At 46.3% G+C, this 23238-nt stretch overlaps 1 protein-coding gene across 2 annotated transcripts in view; it reads right to left on the reverse strand.

The window, feature by feature from the left end:
• The window catches only part of MARCHF6 (membrane associated ring-CH-type finger 6), a 101876-nt gene extending 83162 nt beyond the window's left edge, over window positions 1-18714 (reverse strand). For both annotated transcript variants that reach the window (XM_074987846.1, XM_074987845.1), the window contains exons 1-3: window positions 18593-18714; window positions 7515-7611; window positions 6230-6303 (exon numbers count right to left, since the gene is read on the reverse strand). In XM_074987846.1, the coding sequence (XP_074843947.1) occupies window positions 6230-6303; window positions 7515-7611; window positions 18593-18611 (190 nt within the window). In that variant the 5' untranslated portion in view covers window positions 18612-18714. The remainder of the gene's footprint in view (window positions 1-6229; window positions 6304-7514; window positions 7612-18592) is intronic.
• Window positions 18715-23238: the final 4524 nt, after the last annotated feature.

The raw sequence follows: 23238 nt of genomic DNA on the forward strand, positions 1-23238 counted from the left end.
GTTTTATAAAACAGGTTTTATTTTAGGTGTGTTTCTGGTAAGAGCATAACAGAGTAATCAATAGCATAATTTGTAAATCATATTTAAGAAAAATATAAGGCAACAACAAACAACTACGAAGCCAAAAATAAATGAACCCTTACACACACTTCACACTTCATACATCCACTACAGGCCAGCCCGCACAAGTGTGAATAAAATCCTTCCACCGTAAGTTCTCCTTAAGTCATGTATTTGATGTAATAGAACTGATTTACAGAGGCTTCAGGATTGGAGAAGTTTTTGTTCTGAGGGATTAATACTGTCATTCCTACTAGAAAAGCCAGGTCACCTCAGAACAAGCTCAAAACCACAGGCCAGAGATGGGCAATCCAGACTAGTTAGGGGGCCACATGAGTGGAATGGGCTGCAAGACTGCCGTAGCAAGACAGCCTCCCAGGATAGGGTAGCTTTACTAACTCTGCTTATGTACCTAGAATTTGAGAGTGTGTGGACTGAACTGTAGCAGTGTTTTGACCGGATGCAGAGAAAGCACAAAGCTCTCACAATCAATGTTTTGTGCAATCAATATGCACAACACTTCATGTGCATGTCACTTTAGTAACGCCAGTAGAAAAAAAAATACTACACAGATGGAAACCAATGGAACCTAACAACCCTGCACATGGGCAACAGTAAACAAAATGTTTCATGAGCCACACACCCTGATGGGCCACATTCAGCCAGCAGGTCACAGGCTCCCCATCAGCAGCATAGATACTGAAAAGAAAAAAATTCCTAACTAAAAAGTTTAAAACCCAGTAACATGCAATGTCACTCAAACATATAGAACTCTCCTCCCTCATCACATAATTCCCTACTCAATCTAACCCTCTGAGGAAAAGTTAAATAAGCAACAGACAGTGCAGGGAAGGCAATAAACGTAGGCTCTGCCAAGAAAGGGAGAAGAAAACTCCAAGTTCAAGAAGCTTCCAGGGAGAATACCAATCATCCAAACACCTAGACTGTACAGATCTAGGAACTATTCCCAGATTTTATCAAGTACTGGATAAAAGCACAATGAGAAAGATACTTACTGAAATATGATCTAAAATCATAAGTAACTCAAAACAGTTCACAATTCCAAACACTTACATCATAGCTACTCCACTCCAATATTTGTTCTTCTTTTAAAATGAGCTCACTAACTATGCCCTTCGGCTGTCTGAGAAGTTTCAACAATTTTGGTCTTACCTTTCAACAAATAATAGTTACCTACATTTCATAACTCTTCTTCCTCAAGATATGCTGCTCATGTCCGTTTCATTCTAGGTGTGCACGTGCACAGTCAGAAATTTTTTCCTGAGAGGTATCCACAGGGTTGGCTGTAGCGCCCACTGGAGTATGGAGCTCATGCAGTGGTATACCAAGCACTGCCTACTCATGCACTTTGTTCCTTATTGCTAACAACTCCCACAGGGGCAGCAGGGTGTAGGGGGGTAATGGCATGGATATAAACAACACAGCTCAAAGAGCCCCAGCTATGAAAGTTAAGCAACTCTTTTTTGTTCAAGTGCTTGTTCATGTCAATTACATTCTAGGTGACTTATGTGCAATATCCCTGGATGTGGGAACTGAGTCAAGAGTCTTGCAGCACTGTCATGCAAAACACAGCAGTCTATTGAGCTTGCTGGGTAAGGGCATAATGAGATGTGATGTGTGGACGGACAATCACGCAGCAGCCCAAAGATTTCTTGAAATGGTAACCACACGAGGAAGGTTGCCAATGATGTCTGTGCTCTAATCAAGTGAGCTGTCGAGATAACCAGTGAGGGCACCTTTGCCAATTCATAAGTCACCAATGCAGACCATGACCCATGATGATATTCTCTGTGAAGACACTGCAACCTTTCAGCCTGTCTGCAAGAGCAATGAACAATGGCACTGACTTATGGAATGACTTTGTTCTACCTATATAGAAGACCAGTACCTGTCTAATGTCTAGAGAATGCAAGCTGGAATCTTTGTCCATCACACGAGATTTGGGACAGTAGACTGGTAAGTATGTATCTTTACCAGTCTGAAACTGTGAAACAGCCTTGGACAAGAAAGCTGGGTGTGGGTACTACTGGAACTTGTTTTCGTAGAAGACTGTATAAGGTGGCTCTCACATGAACATGCTGATCTTGGGAACCATCCATGTTAAAGTTTTTACTGCTCAAGAAAGAAATGATCAAGGAAAGAAGCAGGATGAAGCAGGAAGCCAAGGATTCAAATGGAGGTCCCAAGGGGGAAGCAGGTCCTAGACAGGCAGACAGAGGCACTCCAGACCTTTCAAGAACAGCACTGTCATAGGATGAGTGAAGACCATCCAGCCTATAAGCAGAGCATAGAACACCAAAATTGCCATCATGTGAACCTTGACCAAAGAAAGCGACAGGCTCTGGAGCTTCTGAGGTAGCAAACAGTTCAGGACATCCTGCAGTGGTGTCTCCTGAGCCCAAATGTGCTAATCTGAGGCCCAACACACAAATCACTTCCACTTCAGCAAGTAGGCCAACTTGGTGAAGGGTTTTTGCTGCTCAGCAAAGCCTGTTGGACACCAGTAGGACATGCCCATTTGTCCATACTTAGCCCTATGGTAACCAACCTGTCAAGTGCAGCACCACCAGATGTCATTGCTGTAGTTCTGGGACAGCAGACCTTGCCAAAGAGGCAGCTGTAGCGGGGCAGCTATCAAAAGGCTCAGCAATGTGCTGAACCAGTGTTGGCAAATAGATGCTTGGGCTAAGATGATGACAGTTGCCTTTTCTTACTTCACCTTCTGCAGGATCTTGTAGATTAATGGCACAGGCAGGAAGCTGTACATCAGTGCTCCCAACCACAGAATTAAGAAGGCATCTAACAGGGATCCCTTGTCCCTTCTTTGCAGAGTACAGAACACGGGGCACTTTCTTTTCTGCCTGGGTATGAACAAGTTCCTCACCTGTGGAAGATTAGACTGACCACCTCTGGATGGAGCAGCCCTGAGTGGCCAAACAAGAAGGTCCTGCTGAGGCTATATGCCAAGATGTTCTTGGTTCCTGGGAGGTGGGCAGGTATCAGATGAATGGAATGCCACAAACAAAAGTCTCAGAGGCTAAGCACCTCCCAGCAAAAGTCTTAAGACCTGGTGCTGCTCTGCTTGTTCAGTGTTGTCGTCTGTGAGGACCTGCACAGCCTTACCTTTCAGGTGGAGCAACAAATCCTGGCCAGGCCAGGCAAACTGCTCTACATTCCCTGACACTGATATGAAGGGCTAAGTTGTGTCAAAAAAACAATGGCCCTATGTACTGAGCTCACCCAAGTGGGCTCCTCAAACCTGATGTGATGCATTTGAGACCAAAGGGAGCAACTGGGAAGGGGTCATGAAGGGAAGTCTTTGCGTTACTACCTTGGTATCCAGTCAGCAGTACAGGGATGAAGGACATGGGTCAGCACCATGACAATTTGGTTCACAGTATTTCTGCTGGGATACAGACTGAGGCCAGCCACATTTGTACAGACCATGGTTTCCCAAACTGGGGGCAGGGGCATGAGGCAACCCAGCCTGCCCCATCGTTACCCCCACCTGAAGAAAGGGCCAGCATTTGCTTCCAGCTCTCAGACCCTGACATTTTACGTGGGTCACCCAACAGAGCTGCTATAAAAAGCAGGCAGCCAGTGAAGACCCACATGTAAAGGTGAGTGAGTATGGGTTGGGGGGGGAGAAGGAGGATGGGGTTAGATGGGGAGCTGGGGTAAGAGTGGGGGGCTAGTGGTGCCTGACTTTGTGGGAGGGAGGGGCTCGGGTGGGTGGCTCATGGGGCTCAGGCAGATGGGCAGGCCCAAAACTGCGAGGCTCAGGTGGCTCAGGCTGGTGGGTGGGTGGCTGGCACCAGCAGTGTGAGGCTCAGGCAGCTGGCCCCGGCAAGATGGGGCTTGGGCTGGCAGGTGGGCGGCTGGCCCTGGAAGCATGGGGTTTGGGCAGGCGGCTCACCAGCTGGTCCCGGCAGCATGGGGCTTGGGTGGCTGGCTGGCCCCAGCAGCTGGCAGGAGGGCGAGCGGCTGGCTCCGGTGGTGCAGGGCTCAGGCAGGGGTCTCTGGCAGTGCAGATCTCAGGCAGGGAGGTGCCTAGCACAGGCAGCTCTGGTGGTTAGCATGAGGCTCAGGCAGCTGGAGCTGCACAAGGCACCCATAAGGGCCAAGAAAACTATCTGTGCTTTTTCAGTTTTAAATAACTTTTATATCAAGTTTTTGTGTTTATTTTAAATTAACTTTTTTTTTTTTGTTAAAGGGGAGTTGGATGATGGTAAAGAAGAGGTGGGGGCATGAGGATTTCTCAAAATTCAAAAGGGGGGCGTGATGCTGAAAAGTTTGGGAACCACTGGTGTAGGCCATAGATGAAGTCAAGCATGGCTGACCACATCACGTGTGCACCTGCATGTTGCTCATTGATCTGTGACAGGCAAGCATGGGCCATGGTAATCAGATGGCTACTTACATGGGAGATCAGACCTGACACGGCCTGAATCAGTTCTTCCATAAGGAAGGCCCTGGCCCACAAGTTGAGAACCACCAATAAACTTGAACCAGTGTTAACATGGAATTTTCTGTGTTTACTAACAAGCCTAGATCATGGCAAGTGAAATGCACCACAACGTCTTCTGTAGCTGGCCTGGTGATGCGCCCCTGATGAGCCAGTCATCAAGATTGGGGAAGGCCTGGACTCCTTAACATCTCAGGTAAACTGCCATCAGTGCCACACATTTTGTGAACATCTTGAGAGCTGAGGACAGGCCAAAGGGCAGCACCATGAACTGTCAGTGGTGCCTGACCACCATCAAAGTAAGGAAATGCCTGTGTTCTGGAAATATGGAGACATGAAAGTAAGTGTCCTTTAAGGCAAAAGCAGCATACCAGTCTCCCAGATCCAGAGAAGGGACGCTGAAGGCCAGGGAGACAATGCAAAAGTTCAACTTTTTGAGAGATATGTTGAGGTGAGAGAGGTCCAGAATGGGCCCTGGGCTGCCTCTGGGATTGGGAAATAGTAGGAGTAGAACCTTCTTCCTTCCATGTTCCAAGGAAATGCCTCCCTAGCCCCCAGGCAGAGGAGCTTCACTTCCAGAATGAAGAGTTGCTCACAAGAAGGGTCCCTGAAGAGGGACAAGAAAGATGGGTGTTGAGGGGGGCAATGCAGAGGCAGCTGTAAATTGCAGGATTTAACCATGAAATATATGAAGGACCCAGAGACCCAAGGTTACTCACAACCAAGCTGAATGATAGGAGTGGAGATAGCTGAAACAAAAATAGGGAAGACCTGTATAGCTGACTGGGGTCTCGCTCACAAGCAGATCTTTGAAATGAGAACTTTTGGCCACCTTGACATTTGGCGGGCCCAGACTGCATAGCTAAGGGAAAAGAAGGAGGGTATCAATGGCTAATGCTCGCATGCCTTCTTGTAGTGCCTCATGGAGCTTGGTGGTGTGGCAGCTGAAAGTGCTTATGAGCAGACTGTGTTGTAAGCTGGTGTTTGAATTTATTTCTCTCCCAAAGAAATTGAGTCTTTTGGCTTCTTCATTCCTGGGACTTGAGAAGGTGCACAACTCTTTGGCCACAGAAATAAACTGCGAGCCTGGGGATGGGTGGGTATCGATACCCTTTGACCAGAACAAAAGACTTCTTTTTCAGCATTCCTAGGTGAAAAGGAAGGAAGAGCAGGATTGCCATAAGGCCTTGGAAATCTTAAGAACTCCTTCATGCATGGTTAGTTTGACGTAGAGGCCAAGAAGATACTGAAGAATGTGTCCTCAAAGAAAAAGTAAAAACCTTTAAAAGCCCAAACTGTCATCTACTCAAAAGAGATATAGGTCAAACAAGAATCAGAGAAGTCTCAGGGGGTAGCCATACTGGTATCTGCAAAAAACAATGGGGATTCCCACGGCACCTCAATGACTAAATTTTACTTGGGCATAAACTTTTGTGAGTAAAACCCACTTTGTCCAATGCATCCGATGACATGGGTTTTACCCAAGAAAGCTTATGCCCAAATAAATCTGTTAGTCGTTAAGGTGCTACAGCCTCCTCATTGTTTCTGAAGAATAAGACAGGCCAAAACTATCAATAGAGATACTCTTAGAAATTTTTTTTAAAAATCTAACATCCCTATAAATATCACAGATAAAAAGATAAGGGAACAATTGAAAAAACACAAATGATATTATGTACTTACTTGGTGTGAAAGCAAATCTGTGTTTACATAATTCACAGTATTCTTTTCTGCTATGTTTCAGCCACTGAACTAAGCTGCAATAAAGAGAAACATGAACACAAAATGAGTCTACACTCAAAAATCTAAAACATCCAAGCAATTGATTTCCTGCCACTTATGAAAAGTTCATATCCAAAAAAACTGAAAAGTCATCAATTGGATTTATGAATGTAATAAATATCTCAAGGCTATTAAAATTGATACAGTAAATTGAACCACTATGAAAATGAAACTGGTATGCAAGAATGCAAAAGTCATGCTGCGGAAAGCTTTGATATTGGCATTTCTGTGATTAATTGTGCCAACGCTGCATTTACACAGGCTTTTTAGAAGTTTAAATATAGTATTTTTCCATTGGTTTTAGACATTTACCCTCTAATTCATATCCATCAAGGTGCACAAAGATATACTCAATTTAGTAAGTTTAGTCTGCTGTCTTCCTGATGTGCACAGTTTGTAAAAAGATTACAGTAAACCCTCGATTTTATGGACCCTGATTTAGCAGACTTCAGGAACAATGGATGTCTGCCACCCCTGCCCCCCCATTGTTCCCAAAGTTCGCTTAACCATGGCCTGTAAAATCCTAAATCTCCATCTGCCCCCCAAAAAAATATGTTAGGAGACTCACCACGGCCGCAGCCTGGAATAGCCGCCACCTCCTCTGCTGGAGTCACCATGAGCTCCTCCCACCAGGGGTGTGGCACATACATGGCCAGACAGCACTGGCATACTCGCCCCACCCCTGGTGAGAGGAGCGCATGGTGGCTCCCTTCAGGCTGCTGTGGCAGGACCCTTGATGCCATGGCAGGCTCCGACCGCTCCTCCAGAGGCGGCAGTTTCTCGACTTTTTTTTTTTGTTTTTGGGCAGACGGGGCGATTAGGACTGGGGGAGCCTGGCGGGGGTAGGTGGGCAGTAAATCCTCTGATTTAACAGACTTTCAGGTTTCATGGACACCCTTCCCCCATTAGTTTATTAAATCAAGGGTTTACTATACTAGTCAAATGCTACTGTACTTGAAAACAGGAATGACTGTTAGAACATGTAGGTGCACATAGTTTGATTTTCACATTGCCTTTACCATGTAGAGACAAATACAGGCACTGCAAGCTAACCTATAAGAACTATCCAAAAGATTATATTTAAATATATTGTTTTCAAAAATAGTTTTTCTGCTTATAAGGTAGGCAATCTGAAAAAGTATCTTTCAGACAACACTTGTGTTTTGTTTAAAAAATTAAAGCTTACCATTCTTGGTGAATAAATTTAATACTGCCAGTACACACGCATGGATGGTAGAGGGGTTTCTCAGGTGTTCCTTCAGAGCGACACACCCTACAGATGTCTGCTGACCAAAACAAGAAATGTATTATCATTTCATATTATCATTAAAGTTTCTCACACATGTAATATTAAAATAAAGAATCCAGAATAATGAAAATACAGTATTATGATCAAGGCTCATGCCGCACAACAAAATAAATTCTTACCAATTTAAAATGAAATAAATTGCAAAGATACATGACATACTTTGAATTGAATTGAAGAAATAAAGATTATATGAGGTCCAAAAGAGCACAACAGATTTCTGCCTCTTTTTCCTAAACACCCTGCCACTGCATAAAAAGAAGACAGAAATTCTAAGTATCAAAAAAAAAAAAAAATTGAATGTTTCTGAAATTAACATGTGCATACAAACATCCAACTGCTAAGGATGCATGCATGAACACACTGGATACAAAGGTATCTGTTCTACTAAAGGAGCAGTTCATATGGGTCATTTGCGGACATAGGCTGATGCGCCCAGACAGCTGCTTCTCAACTTGGAATTGGAAGCTGAGAATAGATGTAGAAGTTTTATGCTAAGTAAACAGGAATGATTGAGACCTAACCAAGGATGTGTTTATTTCGGATATGAGCCCTAGTAAATTACAGATCTCAGCACTTCAGAAGAACTAAATAACAAAAGCAAACAAACCCAGTGCTTTAAAATAACAAAAGCTGAAAGGTGTAAGATAAAAGAACCCAAGCTCTAACAGAACCAGTATAAGTTTCAGAAGCTACAAGACAGAGGAATAAATTCTGCCTCTTATTCCATAACCTTGTCACATACTTTCTCCTGAATTAACATAACCATGGGAGATTTTCTGAAGTGAAAAACATGTTACTTCTACTTATAAGAGCAGACACAAACCCTAGTCCAACTTTAGATTCTCTTGACAATTAGCTAAACATAACCAATACAAATGGAACAGTTAAGTAAATGAAATATTTTATTTATTTATATTTTATTATTATCCTATCCAAAAGTCTTGTGTAAAAATAAATCAGCTCCATGTTTTGTGTCAAACATCTGTGTCTTTAAAGAATCAAGGCAAAGCATCATCTGCTTATAGTCATATTTTTGTGTTCATCGGGAACTCAAACAGTTAATGTTTTAAAGAATGTTAGAACTCAAGACCAGCCATACCAGGTCAGACCAAAGGTACATCTAATCCAGCATTCTTCAGACAGTAGCCAGTGCCAGATGCCCCAGAGGGAGTGAACAGAAAAGCCAATCATCGAGTGATTTCCAGCCTCTGTCAAACAGAAGCTAAGGACATCATTCCAACCCATACTAGCTAAAACGTATTGATAGACCAAACCTCCATGGACTTATCTAGCTCTTTTATGAAGTCTGATCAAGTCATGGTCTTTACAACCTCCTCTGGCAGAGACTAGGTGCGAGGGGAAGCAGGACAAAGGGCCAGCACTCTGTATAAGCGCTCACCAAGTGGGGGAATGAGAGAAGAAAGGGACAACCAGATATTTGGGAATACGGTTACTTTGACTCAGGTCTGTGCACTGTAGCATGGATATCAGTTTCCTAGATTCGAGCACAGTCAGAAAATTCTAAACCTAGGGTTAAAATGAAGTGTAGATGCTTCAGCTCAGTGTTCCCTGATGTAGGTCAGCTGACTTGAGTTCCACTAACCCAAGGATTCTCAATCCCTCCCCCACTGAAAATATTTCAGGCTGTGGTGAGCCCACTGCTCAAAAAATGATAGCAAATTACTGTACATACTCAGAGCAGCATATTCATAATATCGCCACCCTTACTTCTGTGCTGCTGTTGGCGACAGTGCTACCCTTCAGACCTGGGTAGCTGGAAAGTGGCAGTTTGTACCTCACTTCTATTTCCTCCAGCAATATTTTCTGTGATTTCATGACCCCCATACAATAGCTTTGTAACCACTTTTGGGGCCAGGACCCCACTTTGAGAAATGATGCACTAACTGCAACTAGTACTTAAAATACGGATGACACAAATTTTTTAGATTAACCAATCCAATCAGTGCAGTTGAATGCCTACTCCAATGTTGAGGTGAGACTGAGACATAGATGAAAACCAGGTGACTAAAGCTCAATACACATAAAATTGAAATAATATCAGTAGATATGGGGAGGTAGTCAAATAATATATAAAAGTGGATATCCACTAACAATTAAGCATGTTTGTCTGCCATTTATTCCATGGTCAAACAGGCTGATTGTTGTGTTTTCATTCAGCCTCACTTGTGGTTGAATTAAAACACAGAATCCAGAAGCACTTTTAATCAACTGCATCTGAATGGCAAAACCTAACTTTTTTCAGATGCAACCCTTCTAAAATAATCCCAAAGGGAGGCTCCATTATCTGAAGAACTGGGTACTTGGCTGAAGTCAAGATGTACTTCACTGTTTTTTTTCCCCAGCTCTGACGCAACGTGACCACGAACAAGTCACTTCATCTTTCTTGGCCCTCAGACACCACATCTTGTTTATTTTATTTAAACAATAAGAGACATACCCTGACCCAAAGAGCTTACAGTTTGTATCTACAGTGCTCCGTACACTGGGTCCCTAGCATCATAGATTATTTTGTTTAAGAATGGCAGCAACACATACCTCTGTTTCCTGAAGACTGGATTATTGGAATTCACTGTACAGGGGAATACACCTTAAATAAATTCAGAAAATTAAGCTGCCACATTTTGCACCTGCTTGCTTATCAAGTGTTACTTCCTTGGAGCACCAGATCATCTGTACTAGTGGCCTATTATTCTCTAGATGACCTTTAAGGTGCTAGTTTTTAATCTCTCAACCGCTAAATGACTTCAGGTATTCCCTCTGGGAGAGACCACATCTCACCATTACAAAATACTTTGCTAGCTTTGAACAGTCAAAATGAATGAGCTGTACCTCCTTTGATTTAGAAAAAAGGAAGTTAGAGAGAATACATTCTCTGAAGGGCATGCTGCAAGGCATGTGAATTTGTGGAAGCTGGTGTAAAAGGATGGAGTTATATCTATGAGAGAGAGTGGAATTCTGTGCTTTTGTAAAGAATGTTACATCTGGCTGTCAAAATAAATTTCTGTAACTGGTGTCAGGGGATTCTGAGACCTTTTGGATAGTGCTTTTTATTATTGTAGAAATCCATATATATATTAGGTCTAATATAACAGACTGTAAAGGCAACTATTAGTTTCAAACTATTTGGATCTCCTGAGGGCAGCCACTTGGAACTAATTACACACATTGTTGCCTGCACATTGCAACATTCAAAATGAGTTTTGACTGCGTAACAGGTATATATTTCCACCTGTGAATACAGTGCTCATTTTCCCTTTGTTGGCATGCAACATGCAGGGAACTCTATGCTGTATTAAGAGGTGAGGAACATTTTTTCGGTTGAGGACTATGGATCCACAGAAAAATCAATAAGAGGCCACACAAGTGAGAGGCGACACCCCTCCCACCCTTAGAGCTGGGAGAGCTGCAGGGAAGGAAGGTCCAAGAGTGGACTGGAGCTGGGAGAGGGCGCATGCGGACAATGAGGCTGCAGGGGCTGACCACGGAGGGGACTGGGCAGGGCGAGGGTGCTTACACGGCTCTGCACTCTTTGCCACTCCGACGTATTGCCCTCTTCTCCCGGTGGCTGAAATCCTGCCAATAGAAGCAGCAGGAAAACCCTCTGACAACCAGTTTCCGGCACTGCATTCCCCCTGCTGGGGGGCGAGGGAACAGCAGCAGCATCATACAGAGCTGCTTCCTGCCTCCATCCCACCCCAACCCACAGCCATGGCCATGGTCCAGATCTGGTCCTGGATTGCCTGATCCGGTCTCCAAATGCCCCATTCCACTGTGGCCGGATGCTGGAGAAGGGAGCATTGCTGGCCAAATCGAGACAAGCCACAGTTTATCTTGAAAAAAGGTGTTAAAAACAAACTGCCTAACTATTTTTCTTTGTGTATGGATACCTCAGTCTACTTTTTCCTCCCCACTGGAGAAATATCTATCTGGCTCCTCAATGCATAGAATTGGAGACCAAGATATTTACCTATAAACTAAAATAATTGCAAAGCAATCAGTTTCCTCCACCAGTACAAACTGCAATTTGTTATACAAGAACATTTTAATCTTTCAAAATTCCTTTATAAAAAATATGCACACGGATATGGTCATGTGGTGATGGACTTTTGACATAATCCATTAGCATGGCTTTACCAATATTTGCTTAGAGAAAGTACTATCAAAGAATGCAAACTACAGTTCTAAACAAACCTTTCAAGAGTTATCAGCTACAGTTTGAACCTTCCTGGCCCAGCACCATGAGGACCTGACTGGACCTGAACCTGGGAATTTGCCAGACTAGAGGAGGTCTATGACCGCCCCTCAGCTCTGCCAGTGCTCCAGCTGCTTGGAGGCAGGGGACTCTGGAAGCTCCACTCTTCCCTAGTATAGCAACACGCCTGGTGCCAGCTCACCATTCTTTCCCTGCAAGTGCTCCACCCCTTGAGCAATCAGGGGGTCACTGACAATACTAGACTAGGAGTGTTGCTGGATTAGGGAAATCTGGATTAAAGAGATTCAACCTATGCTACATTTCAACATATACCAATATACTGTTAACACAAGGGCAAGCTGGTAACTGTAAGAACCAACCAGGACCTGAAAGAGTCATTCACCTATCCTAAAGCACTCCCTTATTTTTAGGAAGAAAAAAAAAGTGTGCATAACAAACAAACAATTGTAGTTTATTTTATGTAGAGTTGTTCTTTCTTTTTCGGGGGCCAGCTCAAAATTGTTGCATATTTGTCTCTATTCTTTACTGGATAAACAGAACAAATGAGTGGTTTTACATGTTTCATGTTCTTTCGAGATAAAACGTGATGCATGGGATGGGGGATTTGTTTGTTTTTTCTACTAGTGGTGGTGCTTTTGCGACTGCTTTTTTCCTTTAGATGCATTAACTAATAAGTCTGTTTTGTGAAAAATGATTGTTCATATTTGTTAATAATATTTGTTAATACCACTTTTCTCAGCAGCAGACTTGCTAGATAGCTGGGAGGCAGTGAAAAGTGATACATTTGAACCTCTAATTCTGAAACTCTGAGAAATTGGGTATACTGGATTATGGAGTCTTCTGGACCATGGAGGGCTCTGCAGGGCCTGGGCATGAGGGAGATGGAGATGGGACATTTACTTGGCACTGCACTCCCAGAGGCATATTTGGCTCTGCACCTCCTGCCATTTTCAGGCACAACCCCCTGCAGCTATGGGTGCAGCAGGGGAAAAGCCCCCCCAGACCAGTACAACACAGCATCCTGTACAGTCACTTCCTTCTCCCTCTTCCCACCCCCACCCCACCAGGGTGCAAAACAAAGGAACACCTAGATTATAGAGGTTCAAGTACATTAAAAACATCACTTTTCACAAAACCCTAATTCTGCCGTGGCATTCTAAGGGACCAATTAAACCCGAATAGGGAGGCAGGCAGGGATGCAGCGAGGGCTCGGGCAATAGTGCGGAGATAAGGGTCTAGGGTGGCACTGGGGGCCTGGGGCAATGGGTGGGTGGGAGTGTGGCCTTGGAGCAGCAGCCCAAAGGGCTGCGGCCCAAGGGACAGAGCCTCCTGCTGCAGAGCTGATGTCTCCTACCAGGCCTGAAGCCCATCCCCCAGCAAGGTGTAGAACTCATAAGGGCTGCTTGCCCTTCTCGCATTTGTGGTTATAGAGGGAGGCATCTCTCCACCCCTGTTGGCTGCACCAGATGAAAGGCCGCTACTTCTTTCTGCTGCCCCCACTTCTCCCCCTCATCGCCATGCAGTAAACCACAGTTACAATTTCCTGGTGCAAGTGGAGGAGGAACCAACTAACAGTAATGTACCTCTTCACCTGCTTCTCAAACAGGGGCTACAGCTACACCACAAGCTAAATTCAAATTTATAATGCAATTTTTAATACAATTTTGATTACCCTCACATCTCACACAGTCCCAAAAAACCGACATTGTTTCCACAGCGAAATCACCAAAACACTGACTGTTGCAGCAGTGCACTGTGTGAACCTATCCCACAGTTCCCTCGGCCTCGCATTCTGAGCCAGGTGCAGAAGCACTGTCAGTTTCCTGGGTTGCCACAGCTTTGGCAGTCAGGAAACTGACAGTGCAGCAGCGCTGGTCAATTTCCCAGCACTTTGGCATCAACAAAGCTGTGGAAACTGGGAAACTGATAGCATAGAAATCCTGGCCAATTTCTCCACTAGTAAAGGAGAGCTGGGACCCAGGTACAGCACATAGTTTTCTGGGATACACATGGGACACTTATGGAAGCTACTAAATTCGAATTAAGGACATGGCACTTCCACACTAGCCTTTACTCGAGATTTTAAATTCAAAATTGCTGCTATACACATCCGTTAATATCGACATTTTGTTATGGGTATCAGAGCAGACTAAATTGAGTTAGACATTTACAGTGAACACAGTGATGTTTCAATGTTAAGCTAGCTCATTTAAATTCGATTTCATCTAGTAGTGCAGACACAGCCAGGGAAGAACTGGTAAATATAAGTAATAGTAGGTGACAACCTGAGCTGCACGACCATGAGATGGTAGAGTTCAGGATCATGACAAAAGAAAGGAGAGCAAAAGAATATGAACCCTGGACTTCAGAAAAGCAGTCTTTGACTCCCTCAGGGAACTGATGGGCAAAATCCCCTGGGAGGCTAATACGAGGGTCAAAGGAGTCCAGAAGAGCTGGCTCTATTTTAAGGAAGTCATACTGAGGGCACGGGAACAAATTATTCCAATGTGCAAAAAGCAGAACAAATAAGGCAGACAATCAGCTTGGTTTAACAGAAAACTCTCTGATGAGCTTAAACACAAAAAGAAACCTTACAAGAAGTGGACGCTTGGACAGATGACCAGGGAGGAGTACAAAAACACTGCTCCAGCATGCAGGAATGTAATCAGGAAAGACAAAGCATAATTGGAATTGCAGTTAGTAAGGGACGTGAAGGATAGCAAGAAGGGTTTCTAAAGGTATGTTAGCAACAAAAGGTCCAGGAAAGTATGGGACCCTCACTGAACAAAGAAGACAACCTAGTGACAGATGATGTGGAAAAAGCTGTAAGTACTCAATGTTTTTTGTTGCTTTGGTCTTCAAAGACTAGGTCAGCTCCCAGGCTTTTGCACTGGGCAGCAAAAAGTGGAAAGAAGGAGAGCAGTCCTCAGTAGTGAAAGACTAGGTCAAGGACAATTTAGAAAAGCTGGACACGCATAAGTCCACAGGGCCAGATGTAATGAAACTGAGGGTGCTGAGGGAGTGACTGATGTGACTGGCCAAGCCATTCACCACTATCTTTGAAACTCATGGTGATCAGGGGACATCCCAGACAACTGCAAAAAGGCAAATATAATGCCCATTTTTTAAAAAAAGGGGAAGGAGAAGTTGAGGAACCACAGGGCAGTCGGCCTTACCTCAGACCCTGGAAAAATCATGATGAAAGGCCTCAAGGAATCCATTTCAAAACACTTGGAGGAGACAAAGGGGATCAGAAACAGTTAACGTGGATTCACCAAGGACAAGTCATGCCTGACCAACTTAACTGCTTTTTATGATGAGATAACTGGGTCTGCAGATATGAGTAAAGCAGTGGACATTACAAATCTCAACTTTAGCACAGATTTTCATATGGATTCCCACAGTATTCTTGCCAGCAAGTTAAACTATGGATAGACTGTAAGATGAATAGAAAGCTGACTAGATGGCTGGCTTGATGTCTAGCTTGCAGAAAGTATCAAGCAGAATGTGCAAGGCGTTGATCCCAGGGTTGGTTGTGTTGAACATTTTCATTAATTATCTGGATTATGAGATAGGCTGCATCCTCATCAAGTTTGTGGATGACACTAAACTGGGGAAACAGATAGATATGATGGAAGGTAGGGATAGGGTCAAAGTAATCTAGACAAATAGAAGGATTGGATCAAAGGAAATCTGATGAAGTTCAACCAGGATAAGTACAGAGCCCTGCACTTAGGAAGGAAGAAACCCATGCACAGTTACAGGCTGGGGACTGGCTACCTAAGAGACAGTTCTGCAGAAAAGAACCTTGGAATGAGAGTAGACAAGAATCTCGATATGAGTCAATGGTGTGCCCTTGTTGCCCAGAAGGCTAACGGCATATTGGGCTGCATCAGGAGGAGCAGTGCCAGGCACATGAAGGAAGTAGGTTATTCCCCTCTATTTAGCACTTGTGAGGTCACATATGGAGTACTGCACCTAGTTTTGGGTCACCCACACTCTTCCACTACAGAGCGGATATCGATGAACTTCTTAAGAGTCTAGCAGAGGGCAATACAACGATTAGAGGACTTAGGTACATGATTTATAACCAGAGACTGAAGGAAGTGGGGCTTATTTAGTGCTCAGTGGGTTACTTAGAGAGGAGGTGAAACGTCCATTCACAGAGGTTTTTAAGACCAGGCTTGAAAAAGCCCCTGGCTAGAAAGATTTAGGTGGTGGATGGCCCTGATTTGATCACGGCCATAGGGTAGGGGCAGGTCTACATTATGGGGAGAGCTACACAATTTGAGTTCTGTTAGTAGCATAACTCACACTGACACTGCTTAAGCCTATTTACCACAGATCCACACAATGCCTCAAGCCCGCATATTTTCACACATGATTAACATATGTGGGGACTGCCTTAAACAGAACTCTCTCTGGCTGCAAACATGCACTGCTTCATCATTTGAACTATTTCAGTTTTTCAATAATTTTCTATCAAGTGTATCCCATCAACTCTTAACATTTACACATACGTACCACGAGCAATATCCTGGGCCTGCTGCCTATTTTATTTATCCTTCTCAGGAGATTATACTCCATCACAAGCACCAAGAGTTTACTCCCTCCCTAAAACCACTATTGAGTCCTGTGTTGTCCATGACAATGGCAATGGCATTCAGAAAAGATAACTGAGAGGAATAATCTTACACTGTGAATGGTGTGAAGAAAGTGAACAACGAAAGGTTATTTACTGCTTCACAAAATAAGAACTAAGAGGTCACTCAATAAAATTAATAAGCTAAAACAAATATGAGAAAATACTTCATAGAACAATCAACCTGTGGAACTTTTTGCTGGGAATACTGAGAAAGCCAAAACTAATACTAGGGTTAAAAAAAAATAAGTTCATGGAAGATACGCCCACCAATGGCTATTAGCTATGGTGGTCTGTGAGGCAACCATACACTCTGTCCATCTCACAATCTCTGAACGCCAGAAACTGAGATTAGATGACAGATTGGATCTCTGCACATACTATGATTTTGTGTGCATTCCCTCTGAAGCGACAGGTACAGGGAGCTGATGCACCAGGAAACTGGACTAGAAACATTGATCTCACCCAATATGCTTGCTCTTATGCATAGGGGCCCAATCCGCTAGGTACACTCATTCAGAAGGCTGCTGAATGCCAGACAAAATAGCCAAAGAGACCTCACTCTTATAAATTTTAACCCAGTGGTTCGGGTACCCATTTAGGACATGGGAAACCACTAGTTCTTGACTCCCTTACGCCTCTTGAGAAAAAGGGATGTGAATGTTGATCTGCCATCTCTCAGCTAGGGGTGTTAATAGTGAACCAGTTAACCAGTAAGCCTTGCCCTAAACAGATAAGGCTTACAGATTATGGTTAACCAGTGGTGGGTTGGAGCAGCTCACCACAGGGTGGGGACACTCCAGGACAGCCAGAGCAGCCGTTGTCTGTGGCAGGCCACCCCAGGACCATTGTCAGTGGAAGGCACTCCAGCTCAGCCAGAGCAGCCCTGGTTTGCAGTGGGCCTAGATGGCTCTGTGAGCAGGGTAGCTCAAACCTGGCCAGAGCAGACAATGCACGGTGGGCCTGGCTCAAGAGCACTATGGGTGGAAGGCACTCCAGATCTTCCAGAGCAGCCCATGGCTGCCCATCCCCCATTCAATTAGTTAATGGGTTATATTTAATGTTTAATCAGTTAATGAACTAAATGGGATTTCACATTCCTACACAGATAAAAGGGCTAATGCAGGTGATCGTAAACCCTGGGAATTATCAGTACACAGACTCAGGTAGCCAGGGTTTTGGGCAAGGTGTGTGTGTGGGGGGGGGACTCTGAATGTGTGAATCTGGGAACCAGACTCCTTCAGCCAGTCCTTCATGGCCATTGTGGCAACAATTTAAAGGTCCCAGGTTCCTACTGGTGCAGTGGCCAGGAGTCCTGGGTCCTGTTAAATTGCCAGGCCCTGAGGCAGCTGCCCTTTTCGCTCACCCACAGCCTTTGGTACTGCCAGACCCACAGTGGTGGGTTGGGAGGAGCCAGGGGCCAGTACCAGCAGCTACTTCTTGCAAATACATCACTACAGTGTCCCACGTTCACCTCTGGCTCAAACCACTTAGCTTACTGACAATACAAAGATTTCTATGTCAGAGAAACAGCCCATCCAAACCATCTGTCACTGGTTTCCACACCAGGGTTCAGGGGAGGCCCCTCTTTCAGTACCAGCTGCGTAGCTGCACTGTTTACTGGCGCAAGCAAAGGCGCAGCGAGCACCTCCGGGGACCAGGATCTATTCTAGGGCAGAGACGGCGCGGGACGTGGAGGAACAACCGTCGCACGATGCCAGCCCTGGCTCAGCTCCCTGCCTCCAGGCAGGGACTCGCTGCAGCCGGGCTGCACCGCTAGCCCCGCAGCAGGCCCCACTACCCAACGCACTTTCAGCGCCACCGCCGGGGGCCGGGCACACAATAACCCCACGACCGCCGCCCGGCTCAGCCTCGCTCACGGGCCGCCACCCGCAGCTCCCGCGGTTACGTAAGGGACCCCCCGCCGCACGCGCCGCGCACAACGGCCCGGACACCTCGCGACACCTGCAGCGCCGGGCGCGGCCTGGGGACAGCCCCTCCCGCCCGTAACGTCCCCCCACCCCCAGCAGGAATGACGCGGAAAGGAGCGGGGCCAGGAGCGACCAGCGAGCGCGTTACCTTCCTCGGCGGTCTCCATCTTGTCCAGCTGACGCAGCGCCACGGCCGGCGGGCGGGCGGGCGGATGGTGTGACCGCGAGGGGAGGGGCTGGCGGTGGAGAGAGCACCATAGAGAAAACCCAGCGGCCTAGAGCGCCGCGCTGTCCGGCAGCGCCCCCGAGCGGCCGGCTCGCGCCTCCCCGCCCCCCACGCGGATGCGCGGGCGGATGGAGTGACCGCGAGGGGAGGTGCTGGCGGCGGAGCGAGCACCATGGAGACAGCCCAACCGCCTAGAGCGCCGCGCTCGCCTGCAGCGCCCCCACGCGGCCGGCTTCCGCCTCTCCGCTCCTCCACGCACATCCGGGGGGCGGGGACGTTGTTGACCCAAAGGAGAAGATGGACGCGGGGAGGGGGCGAAAACGTCTGTAGGCGCGAGGGAGGGAGCGAGGGCAGTTCCTGCAGCCCGGGGTGCCAGCCGCGAGCCGAGAGTGCCGCGTTGCCTGTGCGCACGCGCGTACAACACGGCACGTGGGCGCACAGGCACTGGCATGGAGCGCTGAAGCGGATGGCAGAAGCGTTCCCCGACGCAAGCGCCGCAGCCCGAGCGGCATGGGCAGGCGCACCCAAACCGGCCATCGGGACTGAGACGGGCTCATGTGCGCAGTCAAATTCATAAATACGCGGATATGTACAAGCCTCTCAGCACGCACGTCATTGCACGCAAACATGCCCTTGCACCCCCCTGCATATGTCACATGCACAGTCACAGGTGCGTATGTACTAGCACAAACACGTAAACATGGGTACCATACACGTACGCAAAACGAAAGAATACAGAAAGATAGTCATGCAACATCCTTCCACATACATACCTTATGCTCCGTCTGTTTCATAGGAGACTTGGACTATTGGACAGTTGATGTCATGTGGCATAAAAATAGCTTTAAGAAGCTTAAACAAAACTCATACATGGTACTTTGTGACTCAGGTGTAGACACTTGAGAACTAGAACTCTGAGAGTATGAAATGAACAGAGTACTAGCACAAACAGCATTCTGTGGACTCAGTTAAACATTGTATATACATTAGTGGCTCGATTTACACGAGGGTTGTGTTCTCACACACCCTTGTGTAATTCGAATTTTGTGTAAATCAGAGTGGCTTTTTTTCCCCAGCTGAATGCACATTCTGTAGCTAGGGAAGCAGCAGGAGCACCTGGAGCTCCTTTTGGAAGGTAAGTCCTGGGGATGGGGAGCAGTTGCGGAGGGTTAAGCCTGGGGAGGGTTGGGCCATGGAAGGTGACAGGGGGGTTAAGCCTGGGGTGGGTTAGGGCTGCAGGGGGTGGAGATGAGCTGGAGCCGCATGGGGAAGTTGAGCTAGAACCATGCAGAGGGGTGGTGAGTTGGAGCTGTGCTCAAGTGGTGAGCCAGGCCAGGGCAAGGGTTGAAGTGGGGCCATACACAGTGGGTTTGAAATGGGACATGAGGACTGAGCCAGAACTGTGTGCAGGGATTTGAACAGAGGTGTGGGGGTTTGAACCAGGGCCCCACGTGGGGGAGTTTGAACCAGGGCCACAGGGAGCTGAGCTGGAGCTGCACATGGGGATTTGAACCAATGTGGGGGCAGGTTGAACCAGGGCCATAGAGGGTTGAGTTGGAGCCACGCGTGGGGGTTTGAGCTGCAGCCACGTTGAGCTGGAGCCGTGCGGGGCTGGGTGGTGGGGTGTTTAGCCAGGGCTGGGTGGAGCGGGATTTTGAGTTGTGCTTAACTCACGTTCATGCGAGTTAGGCACAGTTTGAAATCGTGCATTTGGAGGGTTTACTGTGTCAAGTGTTTCTCAACCTTTTTTTATAATGAACCCCTTTTTCAAAAAAAAAAAATTATGAGTAACCCCAGACTTCTCTTGCAAACCCCTAAGGTTATATGTACCGTTGGCTGAGAAACATGGTCCTAAAGTAATCTGAGGTCTTGAGACAAGCGCCATTCAACCTTTCCAGATTACTGTAGCCTTTTCAGGAGTCAGATTTATTTTGCATACCAAGTTACACCTCACTTGAAAACTACTTACTTACAAAAACATGCAAAAATACCACAGAAGACTGCTACTGAAAACTTGCTAACTTTCTAACATCTTATTATCAGATAAATGAATTGGAACCGAAATACTGTACTTACATTTCAGTGTACAGTATATTAAGCAGTAGAAACAAGTCATTGTCTGAATGAACTTTTAGATTGTACTGACTTTACTGTGTTTTGCAGCATGTTGTAAATCTAGGTAAATATCTAAATGAGTTGATGTACCCCTAGGAAGACCTTGTTGTGCCCCCAGAGGTACCTGTACCGCTGGTTGAGAAACACTGACATAGATAACTAAAGTAGCCAATTCCCAAGGTGGGAAAGTGTATGTGTGTTCAAGCACATGGTCGTGCCGTAAGAGAAGGCTTCTCACCATGTGCAGTAACTGGTTCTTCAAGAAGTGTGTCCTCAAGGCTGCGTCTACACGTGCACGCTACTTCGAAGTAGCGGCAGTAACTTCGAAATAGCGCCCGTCACGTCTACACGTGTTGGGCGCTATTTCGAAGTTGAAATCGACGTTAGGCGGCGAGACGTCGAAGTCGCTAACCCCATGAGCGGATGGGAATAGCGCCCTACTTCGACGTTCAACATCGAAGTAGGGACGTGTAGACGATCCGCGTCCCGCAACATCGAAATAGCGGGGTCCTCCATGGCGGCCATCAGCTGGGGGGTTGAGAGATACTCTCTCTCCAGCCCTTGCGGGGCTCTGTGGTCACCGTGGGCAGCAGCCCTTAGCCCAGGGCTTCTGGCTGCTGCTGCTGCAGCTGGGGGTCCGTGCTGCATATACAGGGTCTGCAACTAGTTGTTGGCTCTGTGTATCTTGCACTGTTTAATGAAAGTGTGTCTGGGAGGGGCCCTTTAAGGGAGCGACTTGCTGTTGAGTCCGCCCCGTGACCCTGTCTGCAGCTGTGCCTGGCTCCCTTATTTCGATGTGTGCTACTTTGGCGTGTAGACGTTCCCTCGCTGTGCCTATTTCGATGTTGGGCTGAGCAACGTCGAAGTTGAACATCGACGTTGCCAGCCCTGGAGGACGTGTAGACGTTATTCATCGAAATAGCCTATTTCGATGTCGCAACATCGAAATAAGCTATTTCGAAGTTGGGTGCACGTGTAGACGTAGCCCAAGGGTGCTGCACTAGAGGTGCAAATGTATTCCATGTGCCCTAGAGCTGAGATTGTAGGCATCAGTGCCCATTCAGCTGCACATTTGTTCCATGAAGCCTTGTGTGCTGTGCTGTGTCTATATTGAGTAGCAGAGGTGCCCTCAGTTCCTTCTCTGCCTGAAAACTCCACGACAAAGAGCTCAGGAGTAGCAAAGTACTCACAGGGCAATAGCACTCAAAGAAATGTAGTTACTGCACAGGGTGACTAATCTCCACTTCTTGGAGTAATTTCCTGTTGGTAGTCCACTCTAGGTAGCCACAGGGCAGTACACTCTATGGAGGTGTGGAGCTTTGGTGCCAAGTCTGAGTCCTTGTCTACGCTATCTGGTGGATTGCTCCATCGGCTTTCGATTTATCAGGTCTACCATAGACGTGATAAGTTGATCTCCAAGTATGCTCCTGTCAATACCAGCTCTCCACCAGTGTCAATGGAGAGCAGTCTCTGCCAGCCTTACCGCATGCAAGATGCCCTGGTGAGTGTGTCAACTTCAGCTACGCTATTTCCATAGCTGAAGTAGTTTGACAGCTCTGCATTGTGTAGACAAGGCCTAAGATTGAGGATAGTACAATGGAGCCAAACATCACTTCAAAGGTTGAGGCCTAAATAGTTGCATAGTGTTCAGAAAAAGTGTGAATGAAGGTACAGGTTGCAGCTCAACATATGTTGGTATCAGGAACGTTTCTAAGGAAGGCTGTTGAAGAATGTGTTAATATTGAAGAAAAGTTGAAGGTCATGAGACTGATAGCAATAGGTAATGGAGCCAGATATCCATCTAGAGAGTCTGTTGCTTGTAATTTAGAAATCCCTTTATTTAGGGTGGGAAACCTTGGATTGGGGCCACTGACCCATAAAAAAATCAGTTGGGAGTCCAGAGGCCACAGAAAACAAACAGACAAACAAACAAAACCTCAGTGACATGGCCGCTAACTAAGAAGAAGAAAATACCTCACTCCACTCACACTCCAGTAGATTTTGTGGACCTTCCAGGCTCTGGGGTGGGACCAAATGAGGGGTTCCATGTGCGGGAGTGGGCTGCTGGGAAGCGGGATGGGGGTGCAGGGTCTGGCTAGAAGTTTAGTATGTAGGAGCGGGCTGGGGGATCTTCTTAGGAGGTAGGCTTCAGTAGAGAGAGAGGTTGTGGGTGTGCAGTCTTAGTGGGAGGTGGGGTATAGGAGCGGGCTGGGTGTGGCAGTGTGGGGTCAGGGTTTGTTTCTGTTGCTTTTACTGTGTGATGCAGTGCATCACACATATTCTTGGTGTGGCACTCCATGTGATACACAATGTAATTTCTTGGCATCTTTGGGTCAGGGCACCTGGGAAAGTCTATATCATTAATTTCCCCACTTTTGTAAGACTATGATAATGTTTGTACAATATTTATGTTTCTGTTATGTAACACTGCTGCAGCATGTCCAAAGTTAGAA

This window comes from Carettochelys insculpta, chromosome 2 (assembly GCF_033958435.1).
Source record: "Carettochelys insculpta isolate YL-2023 chromosome 2, ASM3395843v1, whole genome shotgun sequence".
In the NCBI taxonomy this organism is placed as follows: domain Eukaryota; kingdom Metazoa; phylum Chordata; order Testudines; family Carettochelyidae; genus Carettochelys; species Carettochelys insculpta.